General features: G+C 37.0%; 1 protein-coding gene across 1 annotated transcript in view; it reads left to right on the forward strand.

Moving 5' to 3' along the window:
* Positions 1 to 4881: 4881 nt before the first annotated feature.
* RALYL (RALY RNA binding protein like) overlaps positions 4882 to 14513 on the forward strand; it is a 418727-nt gene continuing 409095 nt past the window's right edge. Inside the window, exon 1 of the mRNA XM_060115714.1 lies at positions 4882 to 5152. Coding sequence (XP_059971697.1) covers positions 4897 to 5152 — 256 coding nt within the window. The 5' untranslated portion in view covers positions 4882 to 4896. The remainder of the gene's footprint in view (positions 5153 to 14513) is intronic.

The following is a 14513-nucleotide window of genomic DNA, read 5'->3' on the forward strand; positions in this document are numbered from 1 at the left end:
AAAGAAAGAGCAGGTAAAGTAAAATAGAATAAAGTATGAAATATAGTAGCATTATTAAAATTAGAAAGTAATTATTGAAAAAAAAAAACGGACCGATAGAACCCTGGGACATATGGTGGAAGCAAAGCTATACAGAGAGAATCTTACACAGAAGATTACACATACACATTCACAAAAAGAGAGCAGGGGGAAAAATAAAAAATCTTGCTCTCCAAGTCCACCTCCTCAATTTGGGATAATTCGTTGTAAAAAGAGGAAAAGGGCGAGAAGTCTGAAGTCTTGCTCTCTAAGTCCACCTCCTTAATTTGGAATAATTCGTTGTAAAAAGAGGAAAAGGGGGAAAGTCTTAAATCTTGTCCTCAAAGTCCACTTCCTCAATTTGGGATGATTCGCTGTCCATTCATGCACTCCACAGACGCAGGGCACATCAAATGGACCGTGGAGCTTTAATCCGCTGCCTCCGAGGCTGCACAGAGAGATTTCCCTGTCTCTGCTCTCACAGCTCCCGGGTCTCAGCCTTGGGCCTGGCCCCGCCTCTGCGCATAGGTCGCCGGAGGGCGTCCGTTCTTCGCTCAGACAGGACGGGTTTAAAGGAGCCGCTGATTCGGGGGCTCTGGCTCACTCAGGCAGAGGGGAGGGAGGGGCGCGCAGTGTGGGGCGGGCCTGCGGCGGCAGAGGCCGGCGTGACGTTGCAGCAGCCTGTGGCGCTCCGTGCGCTTTCCCGGGAAAGCCGTCCCCGGGTCTCGGGACCCCGGCAGTGGCGGGGTGCACAGGCCCCCCGGAAGGCGGGGCGGACAGTGACCCGCGCTCGCACACAGGCCCCACGGCGGCGGCGGCGGCGGCGGCGGCCCACGCCCGTCTCCGAGGTCCGTGCCTTACCCGCGGCTCGCGCCTGTCTCCGGCGCTTCCCAAAGCAGCCCTCTTAATGCCCTGTCCTCGCTCACCAGGAAACAAAAGGGAAAAAAGTCTCTTGACTCTTCGGCAGCTCCAGACCCTTTCCCCGGACTCCCTCCGGGCTAGCCGTGGTGCACTAACCCCTTCAGGCTCTCTTCCTGACGCCAGCCCCAGTCCTCTCCCTGTGCTCCGACTGAAAGCCGATACCCGAGCCTCAGCTCCCAGCCCCGCCCGCCCCGGCGGCCGAGCAGACAAGCCTCTCGGGCTGGTGTGTGCCTGAGGGCACCGGTCCTCTGTGCCAGAATCTCTCCGCTTTGCCCTCCGCACCCCTGTTGCTGTGCTCTCCTCCGCTACTCCGAAGCTTTCCCCCTCCGCCACCTGCAGTCTCCGCCCGCGAAGGGGCTTGTAGTGTGTAGAAACCTTCCCTCCTTCACGGCTCCCTCCCACTGGTGCAGGTCCCGTCCCTATCCTATTGTCTCTGTTTATTCTTTTTTTCTTTTGCCCTACCCAGGTATGTGGGGAGTTTCTTGCCTTTTTGGGGGGGGGGGTCTGAGGTCTTCTGTCAGCGTTCAGTAGGTGTTCTGTAGGAGTTGTTCCACGTGTAGATGAATTTCTGATGTATCTGTGGGGAGGAAGGTGATCTCCGCGTCTTACTCTTCTGCCATCTTCCTCCCAAACTGGGTCATAGTTTTTGATCTTGGGATCTCTAGGAGGCATTCACTGGATTCTAAAGATTTTGTATTTTATGTTGTTGATTGTCTGAGTTCTAGTTTTCATAAAGAAGTATTATGCTTTGCTCTCATAGACAGTCAAGTTGTTTTTTGGTTTAGTTTGATCATCCTGAGAGTTGTTTTTAAGTTTTGTTAGGGTGGTCCTTGAGTACTTTTTACTCTGGGTATTATTTATGCCCATTACTAAGGCCTGGTCCTTCTGATGTCTAAATTTAATGATTGAGGGACCAATTTGGACTTTCTACTGTTGCTGGTAGGAATTGAATGATACATAGCCTTTTGTGGGTCTTGGAAGCATTCAGCTCACAGCTTTCCAATAACTTTTTAACCAGCCTCATAGAAGTTCATCCATTGCATGCATATCCTAGGAATCAGCATAGATTCAAGGGACCCCTAAGATGATTTCTGGAATTACTTCTCTGTATAGCTCTCTTCTCTCTAGAAATCTGCCTCACAAATTCCTGCCTCTTTAAATGCCTTAAACTCTGAACTATCACATAAATTCAGTAAGGTCACTGTCTCTGCTTTCAGTGATACACACACACATGCACACACTCACACGTGCACACACACACACACACTCTATGACATGAAATATGCTTCCCAGACAGAAAGCTGGGGCAAGCCTAGACCTTACTTTGTTTTTTGTGGTTTTTTTGCTCAGCTTCATAGATCTGCACTGCCTGAGGCTTAATGTCAGAAAAAATATTTGTTCCATGTATATTAGCCTGATTTTCTAGTTGTTTGAGTTAGAGAGGTAATTTAAGCCTTGTTAGTCCATCATGATGGAAAGTGGAAGTCTTTCTTCAACTGATGAAGCATCATGTAACAGAGGAGCACAAACTAAATATTACATTATGAGTTAAAGCTTAATTTTTTAGGGAATATTGATAGTGTACAACACAGTGACAAAACTCTTTCATTATTAAAACCTGATAGAAACTGGCAAGTCAGTCTTTATGTGAACAGTTAGATACACAGAGATTTTAAGGTGATCAAAAGTCATTAAGTAGAATTACACAAATGAGAGTTTGGACTTACAGTTACAAGAGTCATCTACATATAGTAAAAGGATGGAGTCAGAGAAAGCATGTTAACACTTACAGTAAGAATTCATGTATGACTGATTCACTTTGTTATAAAGCAGAAACTAATAAAAAAATAAATTAAAAAAAAAAAAAGAATCCAGAGTGCAGCTGTGCCCTCATTTTAAATTTGACTCAGGGTCACTGTCAAATAAAGACCACTGGGCCCTGTAAACCATGTTTATGACCTCTTCTAATGATTCTTGTGTTTCCATTTTAACCAATTTACTTCTGTCCAAGAAAGAAAATGTCAACCATAAGAATCATTCATTCTTAAAAGTAACTTTATGATATTTCTAAAAATATCTATCATGTAAAAGCAAAAAGAAAATAATATTATTTCTATGGATTGCATTACTGATGTTGGACTAGAGTTGTAAGAAAGGTAGCCCTTAATACATTCTGGAGCCAAAAAATGGATATTTAATTTATTTTTCCTCTTCAGTGTGGTTAAAATACACTAGATTATATGAGGAAGCTAAATATTTGTTTAAAATACATATGTACACCTTAATTTTTCTTATTTGAATTGATTCTCAGAGCATTAGCTTAAAGTATGCGATAGCTCAAATTGCAAAATTAAAAAAAAAGAATCAACTTTCATTTCCTTCAAACCTAACCTTGAATAATTCTTAAAGGAAGCCCTTAAATGTAGCTAAGCCAAAACAAAACCAGGCAGCAATATAATCCCTGTTTTTAATGATGCTATTCTCAATTTTTATGTGAATAACTGTTTATGAAGTCAACCTTCATTATAAGGAGATACATATAATGTTGTGTCCAATATTTAGTAAAATTTTAATAATCCAAGAAGTAATCATTAACAGCCTTATTTGAAACATTTTTATGTTATGTGGTTGTTCTTGATTTTAGAATTAGCTGCTTTAAATGAATAGTGAGTAAATTTTCAAGTATATCTAATTTACCTGCCTTTAAAATTTCCACCTCAATTTAGGAATGTCATTTTAAATTGTTTTTTAAAACAATATACACTTATTAATTATTTATATAGCTATAAGATTTTAAGAGATTATTTGTATAAAAATATAATGTCACTGATAAAATGTGTCAATTATCTAGTGTTCAACAATTATCATCAATATTAGAGATTGTATCCTTGTTGAAATTTTAGTTTCACCATACTAGTTTCTTTAAATTGGTAGGCACTTTAGAAGATGATGTCTGGCATAAAAAAAAAATAGTACTTAATAAATATTGTTGAATGAATGAATGAATTTTTAAAGGCTTAAAAAATAAATCTGTAAGTGCTGGAGTACTTGGAAATAAAAGTTTCATTGAGTTTAATTAAGCACAATTAAATACTCTGCCAAACTCACAAAACAGTTTTTAGAAATACTAGCAGTCCTTAGGCAACATAGGAGTCATTAGTTAAATGAATTAAAAATGAGGTTGAGAATGGAAATTTCAGGACAGATGCCAAATCTACTAATTTGTTGTTCATTGATGAAAACTAGCTACACATGCTGTTTTTTCTTTTCTTTTTTTTTAAACTGATATTTGGTATTGGTTACAGAGAATGTACAGAATTAATTCTGGTTGAATATTTTATTTCCAAAATATGTTTTTCTTATGTTAAATTTTCCAATAAAATTTTAAATTTTTAATTCCTTTTATTTCTCTTCCACAGCATTTAATGAAATGAATTGTTAGCTTCTGATAGAAGCGTTTTGATAATGAAAGAGCTAACATATCTACGTATTATAGAAAATGTAGAAGTAAAAATGCATGTTCTCCACCATAAATAGAGATTACAGTACTATATTCCACCATCAGACCTTAGCCATTCTGGATTTTCTTTTTCACTGATAGATTAAGGTTGCTTATTTCTCATACTTGCTTCTGAAATATTGATAGACTTAAAAACTACAAAACCTTTATCACTGTGCAGGCCTGAATTTTAGATAAGTTAATCAGGAATTTATTTATAACTGTATGCTAAATAATTATAATTATTTTTCTACTTCATTTTGCAATGTAATATTCACCTTTTATTAATATATTACTAAATTTTCTTCTCAAGAAAATCAGTAGTACTTGGGGATTTGAGTTTACGTGGTACACTATTGAAAATTGTTAAAAGCCAGTGGTATCCATTCAATCTAATTATTTTCCTTTTGATTTTTGTTTGTTTGTTTGTTTAAGGATTAAAACAAGGTGAGCCAACCATGACTGGCAAAACACAGACCAGCAATGTCACCAATAAGAATGACCCCAAGTCCATCAACTCGCGTGTTTTCATTGGCAATCTAAATACAGCCATTGTCAAGAAAGTTGACATTGAAGCCATTTTCTCAAAGTATGGAAAAATAGTTGGCTGCTCAGTTCACAAAGGTTATGCATTTGTACAGTACATGAGTGAGCGGCACGCAAGAGCTGCAGTGGCTGGAGAAAATTCCAGGATCATCGCAGGCCAACCGCTTGGTAAGTCCCACTCCGGTATGGGTTTCACATTAGTGTTCTAGTCTCTGAGCATATCTGGACAAGCACTACTATAATATTTATCTCTTAACAAATTATAGTACTTATATATTAATAATTTATATTATTTCCTTGTTCTCATATTGGTTTACTTATAAGTGCCTTATTTTCTCTACAAATTTATAAGCTTGAGATCGTCTGCTTTGTAATACTTGTTACCTCCACCAGTCTTAACAGGTCCAGGCAGATAAAAGATATGCATAATGTTTAACTTTATTTGACTTGCAATGATGTCTTATCTTCTAGGAAACACTTTGTGGAGCAAAAAAATAAAATAATTACTTTTTATACTTATAACACTTTCTCTGAGGGGCTAATGTATTTTCTGCATTTACTGTTTTTATTTTGGGGAGAGAAGGGATAGAAAATAGAAAAAGGAAGTAAATCTTAATTACTGGAAAATGAATATAAACTATTCTTTCTTATTTAGGCAGGAATCTTGTATGCCAAGCCTATTCAGTCATGTGCAATAATCAGATTTATGTCTGATGTCCAGGGAATAATATAGTTTTTTTTTTTCAAAGAAATGAGAATACAGTCTGAAGTAAAAGGAAAATTCTTAGGAGAAAATAATTTGTAGTAAGTATGCAGATAAAAATAAAAATTAGACAATTTTTTCTACATAAGGAAAAAGTATAATTAACATATCAGTGTTAATTTATATCTAATTTATAAATTATATCTAATTTATATCTCTTGTGAGGTTCAGATTCTTATATTAAACTGATTATACCAGGTCTTCTTTTGGATATCCACATTGCAACTTCCATCACCTGCATACTTCTCCATCACAATAAATGGAACCTTCATTTATCCAGTTTTTCAAACAAAATCCTAGGTATCAACCTTGATTCTTCTCTTCCCCCCACACTGAAAATGTAATCCATCATCATGTTTCTTACCATCAATATATCCCAAACCCAATCAACTTTTAAATCTATACCAATAGCCATCTTATACAGGCCACTATTATCTCAGGTGGACTACTGAAATAACCCAACTGGTCTGCCTCTTTCCAGTCTGCCAGTGTCCCTTTAAAAACATAAATGAGATTATGCCATTAATTTGCTCTTAAGTCTGTAATGCCTTTCATTGCACCCAGAATAAGGTTTATATTCTATACCATGGCGATGATGCACACATTACCACATCTTGAACTCCATCTCCTTCTCTCTGCCTTTTTGTACCACCTCAGTGTTGTTGGCCATCTTGATATGCTACAAACATTCCAAGATTGTTCCTACCTCAGAGGCTTTGGACTTGCTATTCCCTCTGCTCAGAAGACAGATCCTTGCTAATCATTCTTTCCCTGCTTTACTGTATACTATGCTCAAATTTTACTTTCCCAGAGAGGCTTTTCTGACCAACCTATCTAAAATAAAATAGTCTTCTAACCTCTTGCCTGCACTGTCTATTCTATTATTGTACTTTGTATTTTTTTCATAGCCCTCATCAGTATCTGGAATTACATATTTTTATAAAAATGTTTTTGACCACACTGCGTGGCTTGCAGGATCTCAGTTCCCCAACCAGGGATTGAACCTGGGCCATAGTGAGGAAAGTCCAGAATCCTAATGGCTAGGCCACCAGGGAACTCCCTGGAATTACATATTTTAATTTATGATGTTACTTCTATCATGTCCACAGACATAATAAAGATGAAGGAACATATAAAAGAAACAAGATATAAAAGCATAAACAAATCAAGTTAGAAGAGTGTTAAGAATGTTGTATTACCAAGTTATACAATGTAATTACGAAAAATTGGGGGGAAGGTATGGAATTCAATAAAGTGAGAGTAAAGTCTGAGGTAATAGTCGAGAAAAAAAGATGTTTTACATAAGTGCTTGCAATAAAACACAAATAATCATTACCATATAAGAATATAGTTTTATTTATATTTCTCCAATTCACTTTTCTATATTTTAAAGAAAAGTAATGCCGTACAAAAGACATTGGTAAGTTTTACATATGTCTTTTTTTTTTTTCCAGTGTCCCAATTCTACTTGTTTACCTTGATATTGGAATTTTCTGACCAATTTTGCTTTAACTTCTAAGTTGAAATCTCTACTTAGGGCCACATCTGAGCCAAAATCAGATAAATACCCATTTATTGTCTCTACCCTGATTGTTATGAGATTAGTACATGCTAGTAGAGATGCATTTGACTATTAATTTTTAAAAATTAATGACCAATGTAAAGTCCAGTTCACGTGTTAATGAACTATAGCTAATTTTCCAGAGTCCCTTTCCTATGTCAGGGAGGGGGAAATTTCCCCCTCTACCCCTCTTGAGTACTTGTGGGTGGGCTAGTAATAAAATTGACACAACACAGATTAACAGGAGAAAAGGGAACAAATTGTAATTTGTGCACATGGAGATCTCATAGAAATGGGGCCTGAGAAGTATCCAGAGCAGGCAGCTTTTATACTTTTGAGACAAAGAAACAATATATATATATTTTTCAATATCTTTACTGGAGTAAAGTTGCTTTACATTGTTGTGTTAGTTTCTGCTGTTTAACATAGTGAATCAGCTATATGTATACTTATATCCCCATATCCCCTCCCTCTTGTGTCTCCCTCCCACCCTCCCTATCCCACCCCTGTAGGTGGACGCAAAACACCGAGCTTATCTCCCTGTGCTATGCGGCTGCTTCCCACTAGCTATTTTACATTTGGTAGTGTATATATGTCAGTGCCATTCTCTCACTTCATCCCAGCTTCCCCTTCCCCTTCCCTATGTCCTCAAGTCCATTCTCTACATCTGCATGTTTATTCCTGTCCTGCCCCTAGGTTCTTCAGAACCATTTTTTTTCTTTAGATTCCATATATATATATCTGTGAGCATACGTTATTTGTTTTTCTCCCTCTGACTTACTTTACTCTGTATGACAGACTATAGGTCCATCCACCTCACTACAAATAACTCAATTTCATTTACTTTTATGGCTGAGTAATATTCCACTGTATATATGTGCTACATCTTTTTATCCATTCGAAAGAAACAATAAATTTGAGAGGAATTGACAGGATGAAGAAACTTAGGTTTGGGGACTTAATTAAGTAAGGAGTTTAAGTGAAGTGTGAGCTTGAGTAGCACATTAGTAAAGAAGTAAGAAGGTTTGTTTATACAGGTTTCTCTGCCCAAATTCCCTATCTCTGACAATAAGGTTGTCCTTCTACCTCCTGTTGTAGGGAGGGCACCTTTCACATGAGAGAGATTTATTTCCTGACTTTAGAGAGACAGAGAGGAGGGTTAGTGTCCCTCTTGCATCAGCTCTTTTGTAAGTAACTTTAATTCAAAATAATCAATATGTCAATGAGGCATATTTTGGGGCAGCCTACCCTGGGCCTTAACACCTGTCACTGCTCACTTATTCACTGTCTTTTTGAGAAGAATGCAGTGGGGAAGGAGCAATACCCACACTAAAAATGTAGTGCCTTACTTAGAAAAACCCAAGGAAAAAAATGATGACACCAAATCACTATGCTTTGAGAGCCACAGAATTAAATTGTGCTTCTAATAAGATACCATTTTTCATTCCCAGTCATTCTGGGATCGTCTCTCGGTTGTGTCCTCTAGTTAATCTCTGGAGCACCTATTTAATCAGCCATAATCACCCTTTCTGCCTGAATCCAAGTCAAAGACTTCTTTTAGTTGAAATCTAGTCTCTCACTCCTTGTGTCTAAGTTGAATACCTTTTCGTACAAAGCAAGTGCTTTATAACTTAATAACTTTGCTTTTCAGGGCAAGTGTTTCAACATACTCACCTTTTCTTAAACCATATTGCTAGAGACTCAGGAACATCTTGTCTTCCAGATGTTCCTTATAGGAAGCTGGTTCCTGAAGAAAACAGTTTCCTGGGAGGTATATTCATTTCTGGCTTTAAGTATTTTGCTTTTGGTGACAGGGGAAACTTAGGTTTAGGTAAAATGACTGGACTCTTGAAATTTTTGACTCTCAAATAAACCTTTTATGATTCACAACTCCCACTAAGTCCTACAAGCCCTTGATTTGAAGTGGATTGATTATGGATCAAATAATAGACCACTGACATATGAAATAGATATTAACTTCATGCACCACAACCTATTTAAGCATTGTTATTTCTCTTTAGAGTGGGAAGAAAATTAATATTAAGCCATGCGTTGAGCTAGTACTTTACCTGTATTATCTTATTTGACCTCAATGCATATTCAAGTAACTTCTTCTAAATAGAAACACTCTTCATATCACAATATGTATTTAAAATTTTTATGTACAATTTAGAAATTAGGGTTAAACATCAATAGTACCAGAAAAAAGTAAGCATCCTAATGTGAGTTCTTACAGTACTATGGAATTATAGATTTATCCTTAAACTAAGAATCGGTTATGCATGTGATGAAACCTAGCATTTATTAAATAGAAAATATTAATAACCATTTTGTGTCTACAAGTAAGGGGAAACACTGAAATGTTTTAAGTTGGGGAGTAATATGTTGAAATTTTTTTAATTGAAAGAATAATCCATTAGCAGATTGATGGATGGATTAATGTGATATAAAACTAGAAAGAAGGAAGTGTGTTGGGAGCCTACTGAGACAAGGTATCTAATTATGGAAATGAAGAAGGAAAAATTAGGAAAATGAGGTAGGATCAATAGGACTTAATAACTAGTTGGCACACTGGGTGAGACACAGAGAGAGAAGAATCAAGAATGATTCCCATATTTCTGGGTTGAGTTCTCTGTTGGATTGACTTACAGAGCACTAGGATGATGGAGAATGATTTCCAAAGGGAAAAAGATTTTTGTGTAAGACAATGAGTTCAGGATTGGATAGATGTATTAAGATTGATGTACATGCCTCAGGATATCCAGGTACCTGTATCTAGTAGAATCTTGAATATGCAGGTCCAAACAAAGAGGAGAGATTTGGACTAAGAGTAAAAAATTTGTGAGTCATCAACACAGATAGTGTTAAAACTATGGAGATGGATAAGCTCATTCTGGGAAAGTATATAGAGTGAGAAGAATATTGGCTGAAGACAGATCTGTGGAGAAATCTTTGAGTCCAAATAACTAGAAGAGGCTTTCTGATAAGCGTTCTGGAAATCTAAATCTGAACTACTTTATGCACAGCTCTTTGATCTCCCAATTCTAAGTTGTAGTTACCATGCCCTTCCTAAACTTACTGGATGACTACTTTCTTAGTTATTGATTCTTGTATCAGTTCCTTTAAGCTACTAAGGATTTCCAAACTTCCAAGGCCATATATGCAAGTGTTCTTTTTGATTCTAATGTTTAAAAAACTCATTTAGGAGAGCTTAGTCATAGGACTTTAAAGCCTAAGTTTCTTTCCATATCACTGTCTTCTATACCCAAAGACATCTGCCCAGCTGAGTAGCAGAGAAAACTTCATCCACCTTGCCAAATTTCAGTGTCTGCCTTTAATAAAACCACTGGCATAAATATCTTCAGACCAATTGCAAGTCAACCATTGCAGACCCAGTCAGGATGATTTTACTCACTTGACTACATTAGTATACCTGAACATTTAAGAACAAGAACTCCATATACTGGTATTATAAAATATTCTGTATCTTTCTGGAGAAAACATCTTAACCATGAAATTATCATCAAATTCTGATTTGAAGTTTTAAGTAAGTATATATTTTACATTCTTTTCAAATTCACATAAAATGAGAAATTATTTTAAAAATTGCTGGATTCTACCTAAAAATTATAGTACATAGAGAAACTAAGGGAGCTCAGAAATGAGAGCTCAAAATATTGGAACTCGAATCTGGATTTTGAAAGTAGGTCACAGTCTAATGTTTTGATTAACTTTTCTTCCTTGGATTTTTTTAATTTTTACTATATCGACAAAGATTCCTAAATTTTATCCATAACGCATGAAAAGGCACCTTGAAATAGTTCCGTGGTCTGTCCATTTTACCAACATCATAATGAACACAAGGAATGTTTTATTGAATACATGTTTTTTTCCTGACATTATTTCCCTTAAAGGCATATAGCATATAAACTAATAATTAAGGTGATATTTTTTCCCTTGGGGTAAGACTCCTATATGTTTGTTACCCCAGAGCAATTAAACAAAAACAAAGAAAAGTACTTATTTCCCCAAACTGCAATGAATGTCCACAGTTCTTTTTTTTAATCTATAATCAAGGCATGTCCCAAACTTGATTGTGATGTTGACATATTTATCTTTGGTGCCCTGTTCCTTTTTCTCTACTACTTTTTTTTTTTTTTTTTTTTTTTTTTTTTTTTTTTTGCGGTATGAGGGCCTCTCCTCTTGCGGAGCACAGGCTCCGGACGCGCAGGCTCAGCGGCCATGGCTCACGGGCCCAGCCGCTCCGCGGCATGTGGGATCTTCCCGGACTGGGGCACGAACCTGTGTCCCCCGCATCGGCAGGCGGACTCTCAACCACTGAGCCACCAGGGAAGCCCTCTACTACTCTTTAAAGTTTATGCCTTTTGTTTTTCATTGCACAGTTCACTCATTCAAACTTGTGTGGCACGTGACCTCATGCCAGCTGTGACCCCAGTCTGTGATACGTGTTTCAAAATCATTCTCTCTTTGTTTCCCCGGTGATAACTCCTCTTCTTATTCCCAGGTCAAGGTTGGCACTCTGAGAAAATTTACCTGATAAATACCCTTTGTCATGTGTTTTGAGATATGATAACTGAACACAATAAAGGATTTTAAATAAATAAACTGGATGAAGACATGGAATTTTGGTATTGCTGCCTTCTGGGTACCCATCACAGCATAGTATTATAAAGAAAAGGAAACTTGGTCACAACTTAATTTTGTTGTATTATATGTTTTCAGTTCTTCAGCACTTCTTTTGCACCACAGTAGAAAAGGGGATATCCCTTTTTTAACCCTGGCTTCCTGCCTTTGATATGTAATGGAGGATTGCTAAACTGTGGAAAAGAACAGTTGATTACATTTTCATTGACAGTACTTGGGGATTCTTAAAAAATCAAAATCTAACTGAAATTATTCTGAATAATTTTTGTAAAAAGTACAATTTCTATAATATAAAGCTTACTATAAAATGTATTTCAATTTGGTTATTTAAAATAGTTTTTATTTAAAAATTTTAAAGAGAATCCTCTTCTTAATAATTCATTGAAATTGGATTCTAAATTTTGTTAATATTAGAAATGTTTATTATACTTCTAATCCAAATTTAGCCATTGGAACTCTTTTTTTCTCAAACACGTTATGTGAAAGGTGAAATAAACATCTTAACTGTTTAATACTGACAATTTTTATATGAGAGGTCACACATAAAGTCTTCTTTTGTACCAAAATACCATGCAGAGGTTGGAGACTAAGTCTCAATCAGAACCAATTTCTACTGATTACACTTGGTTTGATTACACACAGGCTATAAATAGACATTTGCAAGGTCTTTATTTTTAGATACTTTCACTCTTAGGTTGGTTGCAAAAGCACAATTTATGAACTTAGGAAGTCAGTTATTAATAATAGGAAGAATCCAACATTAAAAAATCATTTATCTGTAGAAATCATTTTTTCTCTAAAGCCTGTATACAGGTTCCTTTTGTTGAGGACCAAAGTCTAGCTTAAAAAAAGAATACATAAAATAGATAATTAAATTAATTTTATTACATTATAAAGGTCTTATAAATGCTTAAGGAATTCAAAGAAAGAACATGAATAGGGATTGCTAATTTTAAAGTAAATCTGGTGAATATTCTTAATTCTGATCATGAGGGAAGTAATGGAAAATGCATTGATAAGTAGGAATATATTGGAGAACGATCCTGGGTGTGGACAAAGAAGAAGAAAACAAGCAAATGCTGGTAACGATCTATCAAGCGTGTCCTAGGAGTAATGGATTTCAAAAGTGTTTTTAGGGCTTCCCTGGTGGCACAGTGGTTGAGAGCCCACCTGCCGATGTGGGGGACATGGGTTCGTGCCCCGGTCCAGGAGGATCACACATGCCGTGGAGCGACTGGGCCCGTGGGCCATGGCTGCTGGGCCTGCACATCTGGAGCCTGTGCTCCACAGCAGGAGAGGCCGTAGCAGTGAGAGGCCTGCATACTGCAAAAAACAAACAAACAAAAAATAAGTGTTTTTATCCTCAGCTACTATTTTGCATCCAGAGTGATCTTTTCAAAATACAAATTTAACCGTATCATCCTTTGATAAAAACTATGCATGATTTTCCATTGTTCTCAAAAAAGAGACTGAAACCCTTACTGTGGCCTACAACTTTCTATGTGATTTGTTTTCTTCTCATTTGCAGACTTACAACATCATCCTCTGAGCCTTTCTTGGTGCTCCATCTAAATTGACTTATTTCGGTTCTTTGAAAAAGTCATCTTTCCCTCACCAGGACCTTTGCACAGGCTGTGTGAGTGTGTGGAATATCCTTGCCAAGCTTCCCACCATCTCACCTCACTTCCCCACTTCTTCACTCCCTTCAGTTGACTGTTCATCCTTCAGATCGTAGGTCAAATGTCATTACTTTAAGGAAACCTACTTTGATACTTCAAACCTACTGGTATCCCTTTCTAGCACATACCTTCTTTTCAATTATATTTTTATATTCACTGTTTTGTGATAGGTATCTTCTCCTTCCCCCCATAGGCTAAGTTCCTGGAGAACAGTGACTATATATGTTTATATTAATCTTCTTGGCACCTTGAAGTGTGCTGACACTTCCATGGCAAATGCTCAGTAAGTATGTGCTGGGTGAATGGTTGGATGTTTAGAGGAATGGATGGATTTCACTAAAGGGCCTTTTACCCCCATTTAAAAGTGTAACACAAGAAGATGAAGAGAGAAAGAAAAAAAGAGAAGGAGGAGGAAGAGAAGGAGGAGAAAGAAGAAGAAGGGTTGGTTGCAAGTTCCCTGAAAAGCAAGTAATTGCAATGTGGTTGCCGTAAAGGGAAAGCAGTGTGGTCTCCTTGCAAGCGGATTCAGTCTCTCAAAAGTCAGACACCTAAGAAGTAGCTATTCAATAGGCCTGATTTCTCTGATTAGTGATGATGAGCATCCTTTCATGTGTTTGTTGGCAATCTGTATATCTTCTTTGGAGAAATGTCTGTTTAGGTCTTCTGCCCATTTTTGGATTGGGTGGTGTCTTTTTTTGATATTGAGCTGAATGAGCTGCTTCTATATTTTGGAGATCAATCCTTTGTCAGTTGCTTCGCTTACAAATATTTTCTCCCATTTTGAGGGGTGTCTTTTCATCTTGTTTATGGTTTCCTTTGCTGTGCAAAAGCTTTTAAGTTTCATTAGGTCCCATTTGTTTG

The sequence above is a fragment of the Mesoplodon densirostris genome, chromosome 13 (assembly GCF_025265405.1).
Source record: "Mesoplodon densirostris isolate mMesDen1 chromosome 13, mMesDen1 primary haplotype, whole genome shotgun sequence".
In the NCBI taxonomy this organism is placed as follows: domain Eukaryota; kingdom Metazoa; phylum Chordata; class Mammalia; order Artiodactyla; family Ziphiidae; genus Mesoplodon; species Mesoplodon densirostris.